This window comes from Homarus americanus, unplaced genomic scaffold, assembly GCF_018991925.1.
Source record: "Homarus americanus isolate GMGI-L3 unplaced genomic scaffold, GMGI_Hamer_2.0 scaffold39155, whole genome shotgun sequence".
NCBI classification, from domain to species: Eukaryota; Metazoa; Arthropoda; class Malacostraca; order Decapoda; family Nephropidae; genus Homarus; species Homarus americanus.
In genome coordinates, this window is record NW_024737042.1 from 7,593,893 (window position 1) to 7,615,950 (window position 22,058).

The 22,058-nt window shown below is 35.2% G+C and overlaps 2 protein-coding genes across 5 annotated transcripts in view; one reads left to right on the plus strand and one right to left on the minus strand.

The window, feature by feature from the left end:
• LOC121872649 (transmembrane ascorbate-dependent reductase CYB561-like) overlaps positions 1 to 9,662 on the plus strand; it is a 101,080-nt gene extending 91,418 nt beyond the window's left edge. For all 3 annotated transcript variants that reach the window (XM_042375585.1, XM_042375584.1, XM_042375586.1), the window contains exons 5-6: positions 5,801 to 5,955; positions 8,787 to 9,662. In XM_042375585.1, the coding sequence (XP_042231519.1) occupies positions 5,801 to 5,955; positions 8,787 to 8,949 (318 nt within the window). In that variant the 3' untranslated portion in view covers positions 8,950 to 9,662. The remainder of the gene's footprint in view (positions 1 to 5,800; positions 5,956 to 8,786) is intronic.
• Positions 9,663 to 21,142: 11,480 nt separating this feature from the next.
• Positions 21,143 to 22,058, minus strand: part of LOC121872652 (piRNA biogenesis protein EXD1-like) — a 40,071-nt gene continuing 39,155 nt past the window's right edge. For both annotated transcript variants that reach the window (XM_042375590.1, XM_042375588.1), the window contains one exon: positions 21,143 to 21,601. In XM_042375590.1, the coding sequence (XP_042231524.1) occupies positions 21,470 to 21,601 (132 nt within the window). In that variant the 3' untranslated portion in view covers positions 21,143 to 21,469. The remainder of the gene's footprint in view (positions 21,602 to 22,058) is intronic.

The window sequence follows — 22,058 nt, forward strand, 5'->3', positions numbered from 1 at the left end:
ACAGTAAAGTAAAAAAATGCATAAAGTCAGAAACACTCCTAAAAATCCCTGTAATCGCCCTTGAATCACTATGTACAGTATATATACGTACATATACACGAGAACTCTTAAATTGCTACTGTAATGTGATATGGGTGATTAATTTTTATCTCTTGTACAAAATATATGACGTTTATATTCAAATTATTTACTGTCTTGCAAGGATTCCAGCAATGCAAATTATATTCTCCTAACTTTAGTCTGATATTATAATATAAGATAAAAACTTTAAGCCTAAAACCACCAAACCCTGGCTGGGAGAGAGGTGGGGGTAGGAAGAAAGGAAGGGGAGGTGACAGTGACATGTTTGACAGTTGGGGCCAAAGGTCTAGTGTAGCATGTATTTGTTTATTTATGTCCTGTAGATAGATTTTTTGTTTTGTTTATAAAATGTCACAAAAGTAACCAGGGAGAATATAATTTACATTGCTGGAATTCTTATAAGATAGTGATTAATTTGAATATAAACATGCTATAGTTTGCACTTGACAAAAGTCTTAGCAGAGCCGGATTCAGGAGTGGGCAAAGAGGGCAGCTGTCCAGGGGCCTCCACACATTACAATATTTTATTTATTTGTTTATTCATTTGGATTATTTTTATTTTCATTCTTTAAAATTCATGTTTATCTATTCCATCACAGTTAATTAAAAATTTCTCAATGTTCTAATTTCCTCCATATAACTGCATATGGCTTCAAAATTCTCCAAAGAAGTGTTCAAATTTCAAAATTTTCCCGGAGGGCTTACAGCGCCCCCCGGAACTCCCAGATGTTTAGGCTCGCTTCACTCACCACCCCACCCTCTTGGGTAGTTATAATGAGGGGGGCCTCCACAAATAGGCTGCCCATGGGCCTCCACAGGTCTAAATCCGGCGCTGAATCTTAGTAATCATTTTGTACATTATTTTGAGTACATGTACAGTACAACTTTGCCCTTAGGACAGTGTGTGCATGTAAATGAGTAAATATAAATTAATAAAGTTACATATATCGAGCCAAAAATATTAGTTGAAAAACTTTATGTAGACAGAGCTTGGATGGCTAAATTTTAGAATGACCAATAATTTTAATATGAAAAATGCAAAAATATTCAAGAACACAGCTTTCTTGATATTTACTCCACTGGAAACAAATGTAAACATAGAACCGATTACTGTATTGGCGGACTAGCCGATCAACTGATCGGCTGATGCACACAACAAAGTGTGTATCTCGTAAGGATTTCGTTAATCGGAGTTTTGTTCGTTAATGGAACTGAAAATCTTTATGGGAGCTAATTCGTTAACCGAAATTTCGTAAATTGAACCATAAGTTAATCGAGGGACCACTGTACTTATTTGGGACTAGTACATACTTTAAAATTCATAAATGACAGCAAACCCCACAAGTGGTATTTTAATTACATATACTGTACTGCACAGTAAAAACTTTACATCAGGAAAAGGTCTGCAACCCTGACTTCCAGATTACTTAGGTAGTAGGCAGCTACCAAACAGGGAGGTACTACCGCCTGGGAAGATATTGGAAGCATAATGTATTATCTAATCGTAGACCCTGCTGCCATATGGCATCACGAATATTGTGACCAAGTCCCAGGTTGCTGATCTGACTTTCTGCCTCATTTACACACAATTGCAGGGTCTCAATTGTTTCTCTTACCATTGACAACACAACATACATATACTGTTTCTCATTCTTGATCATTTTTCATTTCTTTATGGTTCTTTATTATTAGTATTATTATTACATTTTCGCCCCCCAGGCCCCGATGTGGGTCAGTGACCTGTGCCCGGGTGGGATAATCCCCGTAAAAAAAAAAAAAAATAAGTAAATAAAAACCAAATGAAAGTTTAACACAGTTGCCATTTGCATATACTCCCTGGTTCACCAAAGCAACACAGACGCCACCTCTACCGATTCCTTAACAATGCTCCCCCCCTCCCCACACGCCTCACCACCTCCCACTCCCTCACTGAGCTCTGCTCTACGGAACCTCAATTACCCAGAGAGATTGGAGCACCTGCAAATATCTACCTTATACTACAGATGGGTGAGGGGCAACCTAATTGAAGTGTATAAACATCCTAGGGGGCACTACTCAGTCAAATGTATAGTCAACCAATGATGCACCTACCCCACCCTGGGTCTCATGCTCGCAATTTTACCTGGCAATACTTGGTCAAGTAAGGCTGTATGGAAAGGTGATTGTGATTGGTGGATCTATTTTTGGCTGTATCACTGTCAGTATAATTATTAAACAAACCAAAGGTAGAATTTTTATAATAATAAACTATTCATTGTTATTCAAGGTCATGAGAAGTTTCCAATTTTTTTTTTTTTCAAAGAATGAAGAAAATTAGATTAATGAATGGGCAACTCAACTACAACCACAGCTGCCACAAGATTCTCATCAAATTTTCTTCATTATTTAGACAAATATACAAACATTTGGAAACTTCTCTTGATCTAAAATAATGATAAATAGTTTATTATTATAAAAATATCTACCTTTAATAATTATCCTGACAGTGATACAGACAAAAATAGATCCACCAATCACAATCACCTTTCCATACAGCCTTACTTGACCAAGTATTGCCAGGTAAAATTGCGAGCATGAGGCCCAGGGTGGGGTCGGTGCATCTTTGGCTGACTGTACATAACTGGAACTGGCAGACATCTGCCCCACAAGGGGTCACAGTTCAAGGTTGAAGAAGCCACAATTCCAGAAAACTGTGAGGGCAAACTTTTTTGGAGTGAATATTGTGAACTTTTGGAACAGTCTGCCAGAGAGCATAGTGACGGCACCGAGTATGAGCTCATTCAAGGGCAGACTTGACCAACACTGGAGCAGGTTACGATATATTCAGGAGGCAGTACATACTCAGTATCTACCAACAGTGCGTATCAGAGATGTGACTGACCGCCCAAGCTGCTAACGAGCCAATCAGTGGCAAAGAGGATAAAAGTAAAGGTTAAAAAAGCTAAACTCATATGCAAAGAAATGTATATTCCTTTTATGTGTTTGCCCTTAGGACAAATGTGAAAATAAAGTTTTTTAAATCGTCATTTGTATCAGGTATTTGTAAATTTAAAAATAAATTTTGCAAGTATGGCATTAATAGATTGTAATGCTTGTAAGAGTTCAGAAATGGTTATTGCTCAGCTACCTCTGAAGAGTTGGGTGTCTACCATACGGACATTAATCATCTCGGGGTAAAAATCATCATCAGTTCAGTACTGAAGTTATAATTCCAGATTTTATATTTACAATAATTATTTTTTAATTAATCAAAAATAATAATGTGTTGAAGCAAACATTTTTAATTCTGGAGTTGGGTTAGGTAGAATTTAGCCTACTGGAGACAACAACTTCACATATAGGATGCAGCCTGATTTTTTTTTAGCCATTATTCAGACAAAAAAGTGCATCTTATAAACCATAAAATATGGTAGTTACATTACAACTCTGATGATGAGTAACAATACAAAAATATATGGAGCCAAATGTCAGTACTACCGGTATGTAAAATCCAAGGGACAGCACATAGGAGGCCAGGTAAATATGTCCTCCCCTCACGAGATCTGAACCAGCACCGTAGGCCTGGAGTACCAGGGTTGCCAGATGTACGACAAGCTTCACGGCCAACACTCGCGCCATCTCACTGCCAAATTTCGGCCAAATCTTTTTGGATGAGAAGCACAAGGCTATTTTTGCTGTCCACACAAAATAAAACTCTCCCCTACAATATCCACTTAAAATGTCACAATAAACCCAAATTTTCACTTAGAATTGAGAGCCCAATAATTACAGAAACATAATATCTGTAATCTACAGTGAAGATTTCCCTTAATCTCAAATGGTGGTGGAGCATGATAATGGTGGAGAACTTGATAACACCAGTTGACGTAAGCAAAAACTTCTAGTTCGTCATCTTTCCCTGGTTCTTCCTTCTCATACATGTTTGCAGAGCTGAATAGCTCCATCATGTGTGGTATTACTTTGAAATCTCTGTAACATTTTCCTTGGAACTGGACAATTTTCACTTCCATCACTGGCTATACTAACCTAGACGTATTTTTCTTCCCATGATTTGTTATATTTTCTACCACTGTCGTAGGACCCTTTCCATTTACTAGTGGACATTTTGAAAACTAGATGGCTTTGTAAGCTTTGAAGCTTAACCCATATGCTGGACACGTTCAGCCTGAACAACTAAAATGTGAGAACTAACAACTAAGGTAGTAACTAGTAAGGTCACTCAGCTCAGTAGGTCACATAATCATGTGAAGAGGTGAGGGCACTGAGCCAGCATTTTCATTGAGAAATTTGAAAATCTGCTAGACTTGTCTTAAAAATCCTCTAGATGAGGAATTAATAAGTGTTTTACAAAATTTGGCCAAATAGTTTGGCCGTGACCATCTATTTTTCCACAGCCAGGCGAAATTTTTTACGGCCAAATTAGAGAAATTTGGCCGTGGAAACGGCCATCTGGCAACCCTGTGGGGTACACCAGACCTTTGCTCAAGCTCAGGAGAGTTGCCAGATAGCCGATAATGTCAATAGCGGACGTGATCAAGTTTCCGCAAAATGTTTTTTATACTGTTTTTAATGTATTCAGAGGACCAAGTCTATCGAAACTTTTTGCGGTGACTGTACATTCCTGGACCCTGTTCATAGTCAAGAGCTGTGTTAATTACATAGGTTAGGTGAGGTTAAAATACAACCCTGACCATACAAAGCAACAATAACCTGAGGACATTCTTAAGTCTGAATACATGCTATATGCATACCATACTTGCAGAACAATGTTTAAAATCCCACTACAGGTATATCATAGCCTAAGTCCTTATATACTTCTAAAATCACTTAATTTAAAACAAAGGAAGAAATAAAATGACAAAATACAGTGAATGAAAGTAAAAAAAAAAGTCCTCGGGTAAATAAAATACAGTACAGTGGGGTATGCTATAACGAATCTAATTGGTTCTAGAACCTTGTTCGTTATAGCATTCGTTTGTTATAGGATTAATTCGTTCCAGGCCCCCAAATACAACCACTTAACACTGAAAAATATAATATAAAATTGTAAAAATTGTAAAAAAGTGCATTATTATGCATCTAAACCCCTGAAATAAAGAACATCATTAATACTTGTAATAAAAAAACAATAAATTAGTAAAAAAAAAAAATTTTTTTTAAATAATGTTCGTTGTAGGAGTTTCGTTCGTTATAGCATTCTCAATTTTATAGGTAAAACCGTTCGTTATAGGAATATTCGTAGTAGGATCCGTTCGTTATAGCATACCCCACTGTACTGTAAATTTAAAGTTTAATCTCGTTTGTATCGGTGGGCAGTCGGAAGTTCATAAATCGGGGACCCCCTGTACCTACGTGTTTTTGTTTTTTGTTTTTACACGGAATAGTTCACCTGGGCACAGGTCATCGACCCACAATAATGTAAATATGAAGTATAGTACAGTACGTAATTTAAAAAATAAAATTTAAATTACAGATTTTTGTAATGAACATACAGTACAGTATTGTGTGTGTGTATTGGTATCCCATTTGTAATAATGGATGTTGGTAAGTTAGGCGTTCGTAACTCTGGGTTTGCCTGATATATATAATTGTAATGCTGGCAATAGCCAGGTTTATTTTGGTTTTGTAACCTACATTACTATATAATTATAGACTTGTGAATGCCCTTATTCAGAAGAAAACAACTATTGGAGGATTAACAAAATATCTTGTTTTTCAGTGGGTGATCGGTTTATTGACATTCCTCTTCCCTGGTTTACGCCCATCTGTACGAGCGGCATACTTGCCTGTGCACCAGTTCTTTGGACTTTTCATTTTTGTTGGAGCTGTGTCATCCTGTCTTCTAGGCTTCACAGAGAAAGCCATTTTTTCTGTGTAAGTACTCATTTTTGTTTTGTTATCATATTCGCCAGATCAGTTTACTCGCCGTTTGAATCATCAATGACAGCAAATTTGCAGATGACACCAAAATAGGGTGGCAGATTAATTCAGGGCAGGATGCAAAGGCACTACAGGAGGATTTAAATAAACTGCAGGAGTGGTCAGAAAAATGGCAAATGGAATTCAATACCAGCAAGTGCAGCATACTTAATATTGGAAGAACAAATACTTTCAATGTATACAGCCTTAACAACATCAACCTAGAGAAGTCGACTTGTGAAAGAGACTTAGGGGTACTTGTAAGCCCGGACCTTCGGCCTAGAAAACAGTGCGTTAATGTTCAAAATAAGGCAAACAGAGTATTAGGTTTTATATCTAGAAGTGCAAATAATAAGAGTGCGGAGGTCATATTGCAAGTATATTTTGCGGTAGTCAGGCCACACCTTAATTATGCTGTTCAGTTCTGGTGCCTTTATTATAAAATGGATATTAATTCACTGGGGTCGGTGCAGCGAAGAATGACAAAAATGATACTGGGATTTAGAAACCTTCCAAATCAAGAAAGATTAAAGAAACTAAACTTGCATTCCCTAGAAAGACAAAAAGTGCAGGGAGATATGATAGAAGTGTTTAAGTGGGTGAAAGGAATCAATAAAGGAGATATAGATAAAGTTCTTATAATATTCGAGCAGGATAGGACTCCTAGCAACGGATTTAAGTTGGATAAATTTCGGCTTAGAAGGGAGATAGGAAGGAACTGGTTCTCAAATGGGGTGGTAGACGAGTGGAACAAGCTTAGCAACTTTGTAGTAAGTGCTGGGACGCTGGAAGGTTTTAAAGGGAGGCTAGATAGATTCATGGACGATAGAGAGTGGTTGTTACTCTCGACAGGAGCTGCCATGCACAGGCCAACCAGCCTATTGCAGACTCATTTTCTTATGTTCTAAACCAGGGACTGGGAAACCTGTGGTGTTTGGTAGGGTCACACTGGATAACACCCTTCTCACATGTGTCCAGGCTGAGGCTCGAACCTTTGACATATTGGTGAGAGTTATGCGCGTTACCACTGTACCACTGCTCATTATTGCAGTGTTTGTTTGGTATATATACGAAACCATGTGTGTGGTGAATCACATTGGCATTAACTGTAAAATGGGATTTAATTAATCTTTCCAACCTGTATTGATGCTAACAATGGTTCTACCATGTATCAGCTTTACTTTGAATCAGCTAAGTTCCCAACTTTTTTAACTTCATGGACCAGCGGAGTGAAAAAAAATTCTGCAGACTGGTAATTGTAAATATTTATATAAGCCCTCTAAATCGGACTATATGGGGCTTGAGGCTGTCCGGCTTCTCTGAAATTCTGACTTCTGCTTAACCTCCCCTTAGGTACTTTCAACCATCATTTTGCTGAAAAATTAATTCTAAAAACAAACTTATAAAGGTGACAACAGTACAGTACACATTTACACAGCACTTACTTTTTTTATAGCAGATCAGTCTTGAGGTGGAGGACGATGGGGAGCTGCTTACACTTATGATTCGTAGTATATTCACACATTTAATTACACTTCGCATTTAGTTACTTATATTTAGTATGCACAAATCTAGGTGGTCGTGAAAAGTACTCTGTTTCAACTCAAACTCTTCACAGATAATGTTTATAGAGACTCCAGCATTGATTCTGTCTCATATCTTCAGTTTCTCTTCAATTGGTAGAGTTCTGAACACCATGCCATTTCTCCCAGTGGTCCTCAGTGTTGTTTTACCTTTTCTTGTTTTAGAAACCATAATAATACACTAGTGAAGTATTAAATACATACAAAAAAAATGTATGGCAGAGCATTGTTCACAACAACAAACCTGCAGGAACTGATACTGAGTCCAACTGCTGCCCCTTGCAACTTACCCCTACGCCAGAGCTCAATATTTCATGAGATTGGTACCAATAATTACAGCAAAATGTTGTTTACATAATATATCATTTTATAAATTTCAATGAGGAAGACTAAAGACTCTAATACTACACCAAAAAATGCCTTTACGACAAACCGTACATTTCAATAAACATTGGTAGTAGCTCAACAATGAGCCTCTACTGTAATACAACATGTACAGGTTCATATATGGTCCAATAATCTATATGCAGCATTATAGACATACAGGTACGTATATAATTTTAAAAATAATCATAATAATGAGGTAAAGCAGAGAGGAACAGAAAGCATTCTACCCCCCTTCCCCAACTAACTAAAGACTTAATTTATCATCGGCCAGGACACCCAAGAGTCAGTTGAAAAATAAATTAAATTTTACCAATTACAGTAACTGACCTCCATACAGTTTATTTATTAATGATCACAAAGTTTAAGAGCATTGTTTTACTAAGAAATTAAAAACAAAAGCGATGCTAAAAAAAATTCTGACTGATAAATCTTAAGCTGTGGACCAGCACCGGTCAGCAGACCTGAGGTTGGGAACCACCGAGCTAGTCCATAAATTTTTACTTGGCAGATTCTACATTTGAATGATTAATGTATTTGCTTCACTCTTATATGTTTTTCTTTTTCAACTCTTTGTGACTATACAGGTATTACTACTTCCAAGATGTATGTTTCATAAATCTTGGGGTGTGTCCTTGAAATAAATAAAACATTAATTCATGTTAGAGCCTTTTGGACTAGGGCCTCTGAAAATTCAACTGTCCAGTTCAATTAAGCATATCTATTGTTTCACTTTAAGTTACTGTACATGAGAATTTGTGAGCAAGTAAATAAATTATAAAATTTTATTTATAACCCCTGTATTAATTTTCTCTACAGAAAAAATTATTCATCACTTCCTCCTGAAGGTGTCCTAATCAACGTGACTGGCCTGGTTCTCATCATGTTTGGTGGCTTGGTAGTTTACCTGGTATCGCATCCCAAGTTCCGCCGCCAAACTACAGAGGATGAGGTCTTGCTCACTGATACTGTACTTGAGTGAAAAGTGGATAATATTGTTTAAGAAATTTTTTTTTGCTGCTTATTTGTAACTGTGACAAGAGGGAAAGTAGTGCAGGGTATATTGCCTGTAAACATACAATGTGGTATTTCAAGGTTCGCTTTACCAATGTCAGTATTCAAATTTGTTCAATGTAAAGAAAGGTGATATGTAAATGCAGTAAAGGTCGACACAATATTCCAACTCTACTTATGCATGCATATCTAAGTGATATCACAACCATGATGACAGAATATATATATATATATATATATATATATATATATATATATATATATATATATATATATATATATATATATATATATATATATATATATATATATATATATATAAAAAGAAAGAATGCACTTTGTATTTTTATAGACTAATTATCCGTTTCAAGATTTGATTATCATGGAATTTTGTCCAGTGAATGTTATATAATAAACCCTTTACTATGTTATTTTACTTTAAAGATAAGACCAGTTTCCTAACTCCTTCGCTACATTACACTCGCATAGCATAAGAGCCAAATACACAGAAGTGCTTTTGTTTTAATTTCTAGTTTATAAATACAGTATCTAAACACAAAAAAATATAAAATCTGATAAGACCGCAGAACAATCTTTAAAGTCTGTGTTATCTGCATGTTACATTACACAAGCGCACTGTACAATAAATTATGAGAAAAAAAAATCTTACCTCAAAAACCTCTCTCTCTCTCATCACAAAATTTTTCATATTACAGTACATTGCTTTTGGAAACTGCTGGCATTCATGATTATCGAGCACATGTTCAATAATACAGTATGTATACCTGTCAATACACCAAGATAACAAGGAAAAAAATACTACATCTGCTTATTATGACAATAATTAATGAATACCCGTCACAGAGGTAAGTGGATGTCAGTTTAATTGAGGACGGGTAAAATTTATCAATAAAACATACTCTGCTTGAATATCCTAAATTCCTCAGCTTCATTTACTGTGACAGTTACAGGTTGAGGAAAACCTCATGTTCAGCCTATTACAAAGTATATTTGAATGTCAAGCAGATGAGAGTAGCGAAGGAGTTAAACATTTATTTGTACTTGGAATGCTTAATTTACATAGCTCAAGCAGTATACAGCTCCTCCCCGATTTACTCGACTTACGTCCACCCGTACTTACGACCTGCCTCAGTCGCACCAAAATTTGGTCAAATTACGCATTTTAGAGTTCCAAAGTCAGTACACAGACAAAATTTTCATCTGAAATTCACTTTAAAATGGCCGGCAAGTTAAAAGTGAGTGTTTTGTGGTGCTGAGAAGAAAAAGAGACCCCCCATATTAGATTTTCTATGTATTATTTAAGCATTTCCGACTGACGACCTGGATGTCGGTCCCTTACCCCGTCGTAAGTCGGGGAGGAGCTGTACTCCTGCAAAGGGAAAACCAGTGCTCAGTGTTCAAAATAAGGTGGAAAATTGTCAATCAACACTACATTGCACTGGATGCTAAAAACACTACTGTACAGTATAGTCTGGATTTACGCGGTCAATTGAACCTGTGGAGGTTCGCGTAAACGAAATACCAGAACATATGGGATTAATTGAAATAGAAACTGGGCCGACTCCCAAACTCCACTTTTTCCGACAATACGTACATTGTAGTAAAAATAACATTTAATTTTATGACGGTATGCACACAATTAATATTTAAGAGAAATCTCAATAATATTAGATTTTTTAACACTTATGTTAGTAGAAAAGATGGCTGGGCACATGGGGATGGGGGGTTGGTTCCGAGGCAGAGGGCAGATTATTGGCCCTCACCTGTATCACTTGTATCACTATCCACCACAGAGGCTTGCAGGGCCTCTTTGTCAAACCCCTCAAATTCCATATCCTCACTATCACTGACTTGGGCCGGCTGTGGCGGGTGAAGAACTCGGTAATGTTTTGATGACTGGGCGACCTTGTGCGCACCCTGCACCGCGCCACTTCCCGTGTAAATCATGAAATTTACCGCGTAATTAAAACATTAAATTCTGGCAAGGCACCGCATAAAAAAAAAACGCGTAAATCCAGACTATACTGTACTGTAGTTAGGTCAGGGACAGCGTTATTAAACAAAAGTCTAGAATCAATATCGTACATTGCATGTTCATTTCAGAAAAAAAAGGCTTTTATTAAGACAGAATAAAAACTAACTGTCATAGATTATTCCATGCACTGTACAGTATAGGCAAGGAATATAAGAGATGATAGCCAAGTCGAAAGCAGGAAAAGATATCTTGAAAAATTACTTTTGGATAAGAAAGGTACTGTATAAACACAAGTGGATATGGTGTTGCATGTCCTTGGGGAACTAGGAGTCTAGTATAAGGTGAAAATATTCTATAGAAGAATAACTTATGGAAAGTAAACTTGAAATGAGTTCAGAATAGAAATAAATGAACTTTCAGCTGGGATTAGTGTGAGTACAGATAACTGAACACACACACGTTAGAAGATAGTTTTGCATGATGCATCGTGTGTAAGTTTGATGGTTTTAGGACAATTCTTCACTGTACAATTTGTCGCCAGATACAGTAATTTCGTTGCCCAGTCATTTTGTCATGGGTATGTAAATCTGAAGTTTCTGGTTCGTGTTGGTTACCAAAAAGTAATTCGAGTCCTAACCTTCAATGACATCATTATTGTTTTGTCTTTATTCACAACAATTAAAATCAGTATGAACCTAACTAAAACTATGGCTTCATCACCTCCAAAGTAAATTTAATTAGAATAACATAGTAGTCAAAAGAATTACAGTACTTGATGAAATACCTGGTGAAGAATTCAGTAACAAAATGTCCGCCAACCAAATTAGATAAAGGAACACGTACCGGGATGAGTTACCCAGGTTTTCAGTATTTATCACTGATAAACAAAGGATGATATAAATACACGGAATTTACAGAAGATATGTTAAACAGGTCTTTGTTTTTTTATAATTATTTTCAAGATGTCTTAAGGTCACAGAAATGTGCTAATTGTAATACTTTCATTGGAGAGACAGCTTTATATTTTTTAATACTGTACATGTAAATGACCATAGGAAGTGACTAGGGTGCTATTGAGGTTGTGGGTGTTAAGGTGCAATAGTTATTGATTTCTGAATACTGTACTACCTGTATTAGACAATGTGTTTTTATTTACAGGTTTCCTTGGTTACAAAATTACAATTCTAATATGCACTGTAAGTGAATCCATTGATGACATTTATGACCGTATTATTAAACAACATCTTCCCTTGAAGAGGGTCGTCGTGTTTCAACCCGAGTTTTAAACTTAATGAGTCCTCAGGGACACCGCAGTACAGTACTTAACGGGATGGTGTGGAAGGAAAATTAACTAATTCCAATAAAATTAATTTATAATACAGTGATCCCTCAGTTAACGAACGCCTCAGTTAACGAATTACCTTCCACAAGAATATTCAATTCGGTAAACGAATTCCTTATGAATTTTTCCCAACCTGTTTTCGCCTGCTCACCAGCTGTAGTATTAGTCCACCAATACTGTAATCGGTTTTAGGGCTTAAAATTCGTTACCATTTGAGTAAATATCAAGAAGGTTGTACTATTCAATAATTTTCCAAGTCTTGTATTAAATTTTTTAGTCATTTTTACAATTATTTAACATAATTGAAGTACAGGGAACTAGTTTTTAGCGCGCCAAACAGCCACTTGACTCGCCCAGAATGGCGTCAGTTTGTGTCTGCTCAGTGGAGGAAGCATCTTGCTTGAGACTCTCTTCAACATAAACTATTTTTACAGTTCAATTATTGGTCATTCTGAAGTTTATTTTACATATTGACAATATTTAATGCAGTGCAGTGTTGAATTAAAGAAAATAATTTTGAATTACACCTAGTGATCTAAAATTTTATGGGTGAAATGGCGACATGAAGCGTGGGGTGACTTCTCTTCCACCCCAATGCCTTCTCTTCTCCTCCATCCCCATTCTAATTCCCATCATGCACACCTCAAAGTAAGTGTACTTTACTGCATTTATTTTTAATTTGTATGTAATTTTCGGTGAGCTGGAACCAATTACCCAAAATCCCATTGAAACAATGGTTTCGGTTAACGAACGACCTTCTGGAACGAATTGTTTGTTAATCGAGGGACCACTGTATTGAAATTAAGTTAATTTTACCGCCACACCACCCCGTTAGATACAGTACTGCGGTGTCCCTGAGGACTCATTTAGTTTAAAACTCGGGTTGAAACACGACGACCCTCTTCAAGGGAAGATGTTTAATAATAGGGGCAGAAGTCTTTCCAAAACAGAAGCATGTCTACAAACCTCATGCACTGAAGTGCATAAAAATTGGAATACTGTAATGTAAAAGAATCCTAGAATGTATAAAAATCTTTTCTCCTAATATTTCATCCATATATAATTGCAATGTGTATTATTAAACATTTAACGGCTTTTCCTGAATGTTTGTATTAATATAAATACAATGTTGAAGGTACTTCTCTAATGTCACTGATATATCGAGTTTATAAATAATGTCTTTCATTATGACTTGTAAGGATAGAATATTTTAATATAAGGAAACCCTACTTCAAGAATTCTATAATCTTTTTCTTTAGTTGATTAGTTTTCCTGTCTTTATGTACATATATGCTTATACAGTAGTAGCAACAAGTATATATGAAGGCTTTATCTGCCTTGTGTTGGGATAATTTTCCTCTTTAATATTTCACATTCCCTTGAATATTTGAAGGGAATGGAAACAATTCATTGTTCACATAATTTTGTTGACAGCTAGAAAAAAAAATCTCAGACTAATGGATTACTGTTCAAATGACTGGAAGTGTGCAGTGTACAGGACTACTAGCTTTAATGTGTTCTCATTCTACCTAGTTTTGTTTGGAGTGGAGCAAGTAATACACAAACCTCAAGGAAGGGTGGAATGTAAAGTGTGGTGGTAGGAGAAGATTGTGGAAAGTATAATAATTATAAATTTTACACACATTTCCTGTACTCTGCATTATCAAACAGGAATCCTTAACCTCAAAGTGATTTCCATTGCATTGTTAATAGTTTACCGTACACTATTGAGTAGTCAAGATTTTTCATGTATAACGACACTGCTCTACTGTACAAGGTAAGCAATGTCACACCTCTAAACCTCACTAATTCACTTACTTAGACTGTCCATCTCAATCTTCCTCTCATCCCCCATACTGTTATAAGGTTTCCTTGCCAGTCTCACCTGCCATACACTTCACTTCATTAATAGTGCTCTAATCCATTTGTTCTTCACATTTTAGGACCAAGTTTTTCTTTTATCGTCATTCCTTACTTGGGTCAATTCTCCAAAACTAATATTTCAGACTGTCCATTTTCAGTGCTCTCATTCTTGATCTGTTACAACTAAGAAACATCAGTTCCACATTCGTTTCATATTTGTACCAAGTTGAAACAAGCACTCCAGGCAGTCTCTTTGTACAACTATACAGTGATCCCTTGGTTAACGAACTCAATCCGTTCCAGAAGGTCGTTCATTAACCGAAAAGTTCGTTAACCGAAACCATTGTTTCAATGGGTTTTTGGGTAATTGGTTCCAGCTCACCGAAAATTTCCTAAATTCAACAAAAATGGTAGAAAAGTTCACTTACTTTGAGGTGTGTATGTAGAAGGCTCCTGGATGATGATGATGGGAATTAGAATGGGGGTGGAGGAGAAGGAAGAAGAGAAGGCATTGGGGTGGAAGAGAAGTCACCCCATGGTGCCATTTCACCCATAAAATTTTAGTTCTATTGGTGTAAGTCAAGATTATTTTCTTTAAATCAACACTGCACTGCATTATATATTGTCAATATGTAAAATATATTTCAAAATGACCAATAATTTGCTTGGAATCACAGAAAAAAAGCATTTAGTTGAAGAGAGTCTCAAGCAAGATGTTACCTCCAGTGAAAAGAGAGAGAGACTAACGCCTGTTTGCTGTGTTAAGAGGCTGGATGCTGCGCTTTAAACTAGTCACTTTACCTTCAATTATGTTCAATAATTGTTAAAATGACTAAAAAATTGAATATTAAACTTTTAAAATTATTGAATAATATAAACTTCTTGATATTTACTAAAATAGTAAGGAATTTAAGCCCTAGAACCGATTAATGTATTGGCGGACTGATACTAAAGCTGGTTGCCCGGTCAGTGCAAGCAAAAACATGTTGAGGTTGGTTCGTAAGAAATTCGTTAACCGAATTTTTGTTCGTTAACCGAACTGAAGATCCATATGGAATGCAGTTCGTTAACCGAGGCGTTCGTTAAACGAGGGGTCACTGTACTTCATTACTGTACATGAAAAAGTGAACAGTGAAATGTACTCAAACCCATTTATTAATATGAAAGGTGGACTTTAATATAAATTTTTATAATGAACTTTAAGCATGACTACAGTATATCCTATAGTTATATTCTCTCAATACAGTCTGCAAAATATGCTTACTGGTATATTAAGTACGAAACCATTACATCTATATTATAACACAATACAGTATATGTTTAAGGAATACACACACATTCGGTGTTCACTATTGAATGTGTATCAGAGTATATATAAATATGCACTAATTCAAATCCACTTTCTTTCATTTGTTACCCTTAAATAAAGCTGATAATAAATCCACCATATGTTGCACACCTGATACTTCTTCACTCACAACAGTAGCAAGTAGATTTTTTCCAAGTTTCCACTTCAGTATAATGGAGAAATTGCTTTTGCTCCTGAACACAACATCTTGCAGCACTTTATCTGGGGTCATGTCCTCTGGCAACAGGACATTTATCATAAATATGTAATTTGACCATGTACGAGTTCACTATTGATGAGATACATAAAAATTAAGTTAGTGTGGATAATAAAAAAAAATATACGAGTGAAATTAAATGTGCACGTGAAATAAAAAGTTTCCAATGATTAGACTAACCAAATTTTCCTACGATAGAAAATAATGAAAATTACAGTACCTGTACAATATACTATAAAACAAAAATAAAAGTAAATTTAAATTAAAATAACATTTTTTCAAATGATGATAAAATCAATTACAAACCAAATAAATTTATTTAACACAGCAAACATTTTAAAATTCTGATGTTACAAACTTCATAGTACAGAGGTATTTTGAATTCAATGTGCCCATAATACTTACATCAGTGAAATATTAATGGGCAAAATCCACCATATTTAAAATTTAATCCAAGTACACGTCAAACTGGAAAGGATAACAGCAACATTACATGTTCATTATGTATGGTATCCTTTACTTTACCAGTTTCACATCTGTTTTTAGCTAACTTCCCCTAAATCCCATGAGGAAGGCCAACCTACATGAGCATTACATGACGGTTCTAGAGAATGAACACACTAAACTTTCTTGAAATGGAACTACAGGCAGTCCCTGATTTACAAAGGTTCAGTTTATGAAACTCCTAAAAAAAAAAATTATATATATATATACAGTATATATATATATATATATATATATATATATATATATATATATATATATATATATATATATATATATATATATATATATTCCATAATTTGATTTACAAATTAAAAATTCAGTTACAAAAAAAAATTGTAATAATGAAAATGAGAAAATATTGCATGTTTTCCTTTTGACTACCAATATGCTTACTTACCTCATTGTTCTCGAATGTTCATTATGTAATTAAGTCTAAAAATAAGCCCTTAATGTGTCATCCTTTTCCTACAATCACCATACAACTTATTCCTCAAACTCATTGGGCACAAGTAGACTCATCTCCACCAACAGTCACCCAACCAGTTGACTGTCAAATTTCTCTTCATTTATTCTCCTGTAATTTGTGACAAATTAAGTCAAGGAAAATCACTGTACTGTATTCTTAAGTTTCATATGGTAATTGTATACAATAAAAGCATGGAATTTTTAAGTGAATAAAAGTTTGGAGGTGTGGGTATTAACAGCAACAAATGAGAGAGCCTGTGTAGCATGAGTTGACTGACAGCAATGTTCGAACCATGTAAACAATGCAGCTGCAATTTAGTATGATGCAATAACTCGTCAAGGGTTGGGTGTAGGAATTTTTTATTTTTTTTTTAGAGAACATCTCTCTAATAATAGAATGGAAATCTAGGTAAAACTACAGTACCTACTGTAATATATTTACCTGTACTATATACAGCACTGTACAGATCTTGGCTTAACATTTTATACTTTATTTCATATCTCATCCCACTTTACATAAGTAGTTATAAAATTATTACTGTACTGTACTGCCCAAAAATATTTTTTATGTTTTGTGGCATTTTAAGACCTTCTGGGTAAGAAATTTTTCTTACGAACATATCGCAGCTTTCATAATGGTAGTCTATAGGAAAATGTGAACCGAATTACAAAAGGTTTTCAGGAACAGAACCTATTTGTAAATTGGGGAATGCCTGTACCACTACTAATTAGAATTCAAAAGTTGGGAATCCCAAATCTTAACTACTGTATAATGATGCACATCAGTTTAAATGAACAAAAGTAAAAATAACAATCAGCCCATTGAAACAATATTGACAAAAGAAATCAAAACATCTCAATCATTATGAATTAGTACACTGAAAAATCGCACATGAAATTAAAATTCTCTTACCAAAAGTACATGTATCCCTCGCCACGAACGTTTGCTCTGTGAATATTTGCTAATAAAAATATTCTATTCTTACACCACTTTTCACTATACAAACCCCATGTTCCCTTATGGCTAATGTATTAAATTTATATTTCATTAATTTCTTAATGAGCTAGGTGCTAAATAACACTAATTAGGTATGTTTTTTGTTGTTTGTGAACATACTTCATTCTTTAGGTACTGGTACTGTATATACTTGTACAGTACTGTCCATAGGAGGTTTCTTGTAGTTAGTTAATAAACCACAATACAGTAGTTAGGTACAAATTTATAGTAGATAGGTTAGGGCTTTTTGTTGCTTGCAAATCTAATTCATTTTGTCTCAGTATAATATTGAGGTTTTCTTGTCACTGGGCAACCATACTCTACTTTTTCCCATGTGTTATATTATTTGATATAAAAAGTAATATTTCCGTTAGCTGGAATCCCTCAAACCCGGAATTGAAATTTTCTCAGAAAATTGTTCCCAAAGCCGGAATTTTCCGGCTTCAGGAAAGATTTTTTCGAGGGGCACATTTTCCACAAAATTCTGAGAAATTTTTCCCGATACGTACCTGGAAAATTCCGGGGTATGAATTTTTTTTTCCGGGTTTCAGAGATGAAGATGAGGTGCATTTTCTGGAAATTGCGAGAATTTTTTTACAATACCCGGAAAATTACAGGAATGAGAGAGAACTTTCCATGTTTGAGAGATGATGCAATGGGCTATTTCTGGAACTTCTGAGAAAATTTTTCCGTTACCAAGAAAATTCTGGGGATGAGGGATTTATTTTTGTATTTTTATTTTTTCTGGCTTTGAGAGAGTCGTCTCGTTACCCGGAAATCTTCCATTCCCGGAAGTGCTCTGCACTAATTGTTCTGGCTAACGGAGATATCACTGTATTCACTTAACAAATGATTTGAAGAAACCTAACCCATTCGTATAGTGAGGGATACCTGTTTTGATTTACACAAATATCCTTTTATCAAATTTCAGCAATACTTTTTTAAGTACAGTACAGGAAAACTGTAGTACTGTGAACTTTAAAATGGAACCTGAGTTTTCTTGGCTTATGAAAAGACTTCAGTATCCATTTAAAACATATCCATGAACCCCTTCATTGATACATAAAATGGTATTGTACTAGGAATATTTAATATGTTGTGAAAAAGGATGTCAATGGTAGCTAAAAACAGAAGCCTGAATTAAATAAACTACATTACAGTGTCACTCATGAAAATTTTTACTTTTTTTTCTGCCTGGGAATAATATTCATTGTATTAACAAGACCTTCTCCATCTTGAATTCCCTCAAAAAATATTGATCTCAAATATTGTGTTCATATTATGCTTATGTTAAAATTTGAATTAATCTGATCCCAAAATCTCTAATACTGTACTCAAATTCAAGAATAATATGATACTCCCAAATGTAGGTAATTAGTCTTCCCTTATCTTCACTAACCTTCAATAACTGGACTGACCTTAACAGTTGATCAGCTCTCTAATGCTCTGGTTGATGAATTTATAACTGAAATTTTAAACATCTGATCCAATCATTTTTAACACTTACTACAGAAAATTAAAGGAAAAAATATCTCCTGGTGAAAGGAGGGAAGTTGCCATTAGTCCCAATAAATTAATCGAGCAGTTATCAGGTACCAAACTAAAAAATTATGGAGTGGAAAAACCTCGATCATATATATTATAGATTATCACCGCCGCCAGGAAGAAGAGGTGCTCATTATCTATTTACGATCCTATCATTTATAGATTAATAACATATCTGCATTCATCACAACAGGCACTACCATGATATGATTCTCTTTCAGTGATGGATTTTCATCGATGATCTTTCATGGTGATTTCAACCAGAACAGATTTATCACTAGCTGATAACTGATAACCATAATGAACAATTTAGGGAAGTTCTGTACAGGACTGGACTTTTCTATTTTCTTTCCGAGTACTGTATGCACTTTGATGACTCAAGGCTTTCGTTTCCCTAATTGCTGGAATTTTCGAGAAAATTCCAAGTTAGGAAATGATTTTCAGAAGGACACATTTTCCGGAAAATTCTGAAAAAATTTTCCCAATACGCGGAAAATTCTGGGGATGGGGGATTTTTTTCTGGATTTGAGATGAAAATCAGGCACATACGTATTCTGGAAATTCGGAGGAAAAGTTTTCCGGTACTGTACCCGGAAAATTCCAGGGAACGGGTATATTTTTCCGGGTTTGAGATGATGTAATGTGCAATTTCTGGAACTTCCAAGAATATTCTTCCATTACCCGGAAAATTCTGGGAATGGGGGATATTTTTCCGGCTTTGAGAGAGTCATCTCGTTACCCGGAAATCTCTCATTCCCGGAAGTGCTCTGCACTAATTGTTACGGCAAACGGAGATATCACTATTACGAAATTTGTAACATATATTTCATAACAGGAAAACATCACAAACTATGAATTGTTTCAAATTGTTTCAATGCATTTCATGTTTAAAATATATCAAAGCCATATCCTGCAATAAAATATGAATAGCCTTCTGGAAATATTGTTAGAATTGGAAAAAAATTTACATTCAACTGTTATGAACTAAATATACAGTACAGCAAGCCCTGACAATTCACGGATTTTTAATTCACAGCCCTCGATTATTCGCGGATGACACCCTGGATGTAGTTTTAAAGTTGCCGGCATTTTTGCAACCAGGACAGGGAGCCATTTCTTCTAGACAGCAATTTCTTTTACCTGTATTGTATATATGTGTGTGTGTGTGTAGACATAGACACACACACAAAACACATACAACTAAATAATAATGGGAAAATCCTCTCACAAATAATCCGAAACATGCCAACAAAATGTATCAAAATGTAGAAAAAAATGTGAGTCAACCCTCAAGTCAACTCTGTCCTTTGTTATTAAAGTTGAGTTTTGTGTGTGTGTGTGTGTCTACACACACACACACACATATATACAATACAGGTAAAAGAAACAATTGTTGTAAGGGCAAATACATAAAGGGAATACAGTATACAGCTCCTCCCCGACTTATGACGGGTTAGGGACCCAAATCCAGGTCGTAAGTCGAAAATGCTTAAATAATACATAGAAAATCTAAAATGGTTCTCTTTTTCTTCTCACTTTTAAGCTTGCCAGCCATTTTAAAGTGAATTACAAACAAAAATTTTGTCAGTACACTGACGTTGGGACTCGAAAATACGTAATTTGACAAAATTTTGGTACGACTAAGGCAGGTCGTAAGTGCGGGTGGTGGTAAGTCGAGTAGGTCGTAAGTCGGGGAGGAGCTGTACATTTCTTTGTGGAGTTGACTATTCGCAGCCATTCTGAAACCCAAACCCCTGCGAATTTTAAAGGCATACTGTACGTATATTAATTTACTACAAAATCACATTGCTATAATCAATAAAGTAACTCAATTATTTATCAAATTGCAAACTTTTAGGAATGAACATTCAAAGTCACGAGTAATTAACCAAATTATTTATCTTAGAAGTCTGATCCATTCTCGACCACCACTAAACAGCCCAATGTAATATGTAAATCACACTTTGTACAGAATCTTATTTACAAAAAAGTGGATATTTCTTTCAAATATCTGAACTCCTCAGCAGACTAAACTTTTGTTCAGAAGAGTAATCATCGAGACATACAGTAATTATAATCAGATTTTTGGCTAATACTGTATACTTCAGTATGAAATCTCTCAAAAACTTGGAAAAAATATGGCTATTGGCTGTTGAAAAAGTTCATTAAAGCTCACCCACAACAAAAGCACAATCTCTTCCCTATGCATTACTTTCTCTTAGTAGCTAACTTGTATGAATTTCTGTAGTAGTATATGTATGGGTCATGAACACCAACACTATTGATAACAGAGCGACGGCCCAACCTCTGAACTTCCGCTGGTACAATGTGACGCTCAAGCTATGAAAAAATAAATAAATTAGAAGAGCAGGTAATGAAAAAGGAAAACATTAAAACATTCAGACTTTATCCTAGATTAAGTTTTGTGCCTGTCTAAATGCATAAAAAAGAAGTTTATATATGAATGCAAATATTTCATAAGAAATTGCCTCAAATCATGGAAAGTTTATCTTTTATCAAAGAACAGCAGAAGAGTGTAATTTTGGAGCTGACAGTAGACATTATTAGACAGCACAAATGTAGTAAAGAATCAACAGTTGAAAATTGGCTGCAAGAAGGAAAATATGATACACACACTTCTCAATAAATCATTCATTACTGCAAGGGACAAATTTTTATACATTCTTACAGTTATTACAAGCTGATTTTTTTTTGTTTTATCATCATCATAAAATAGGTAAAAATGGATATACAGTAGATGGACGAGTTGGTTAACTAATTCTGGGTGGTCAGTTGA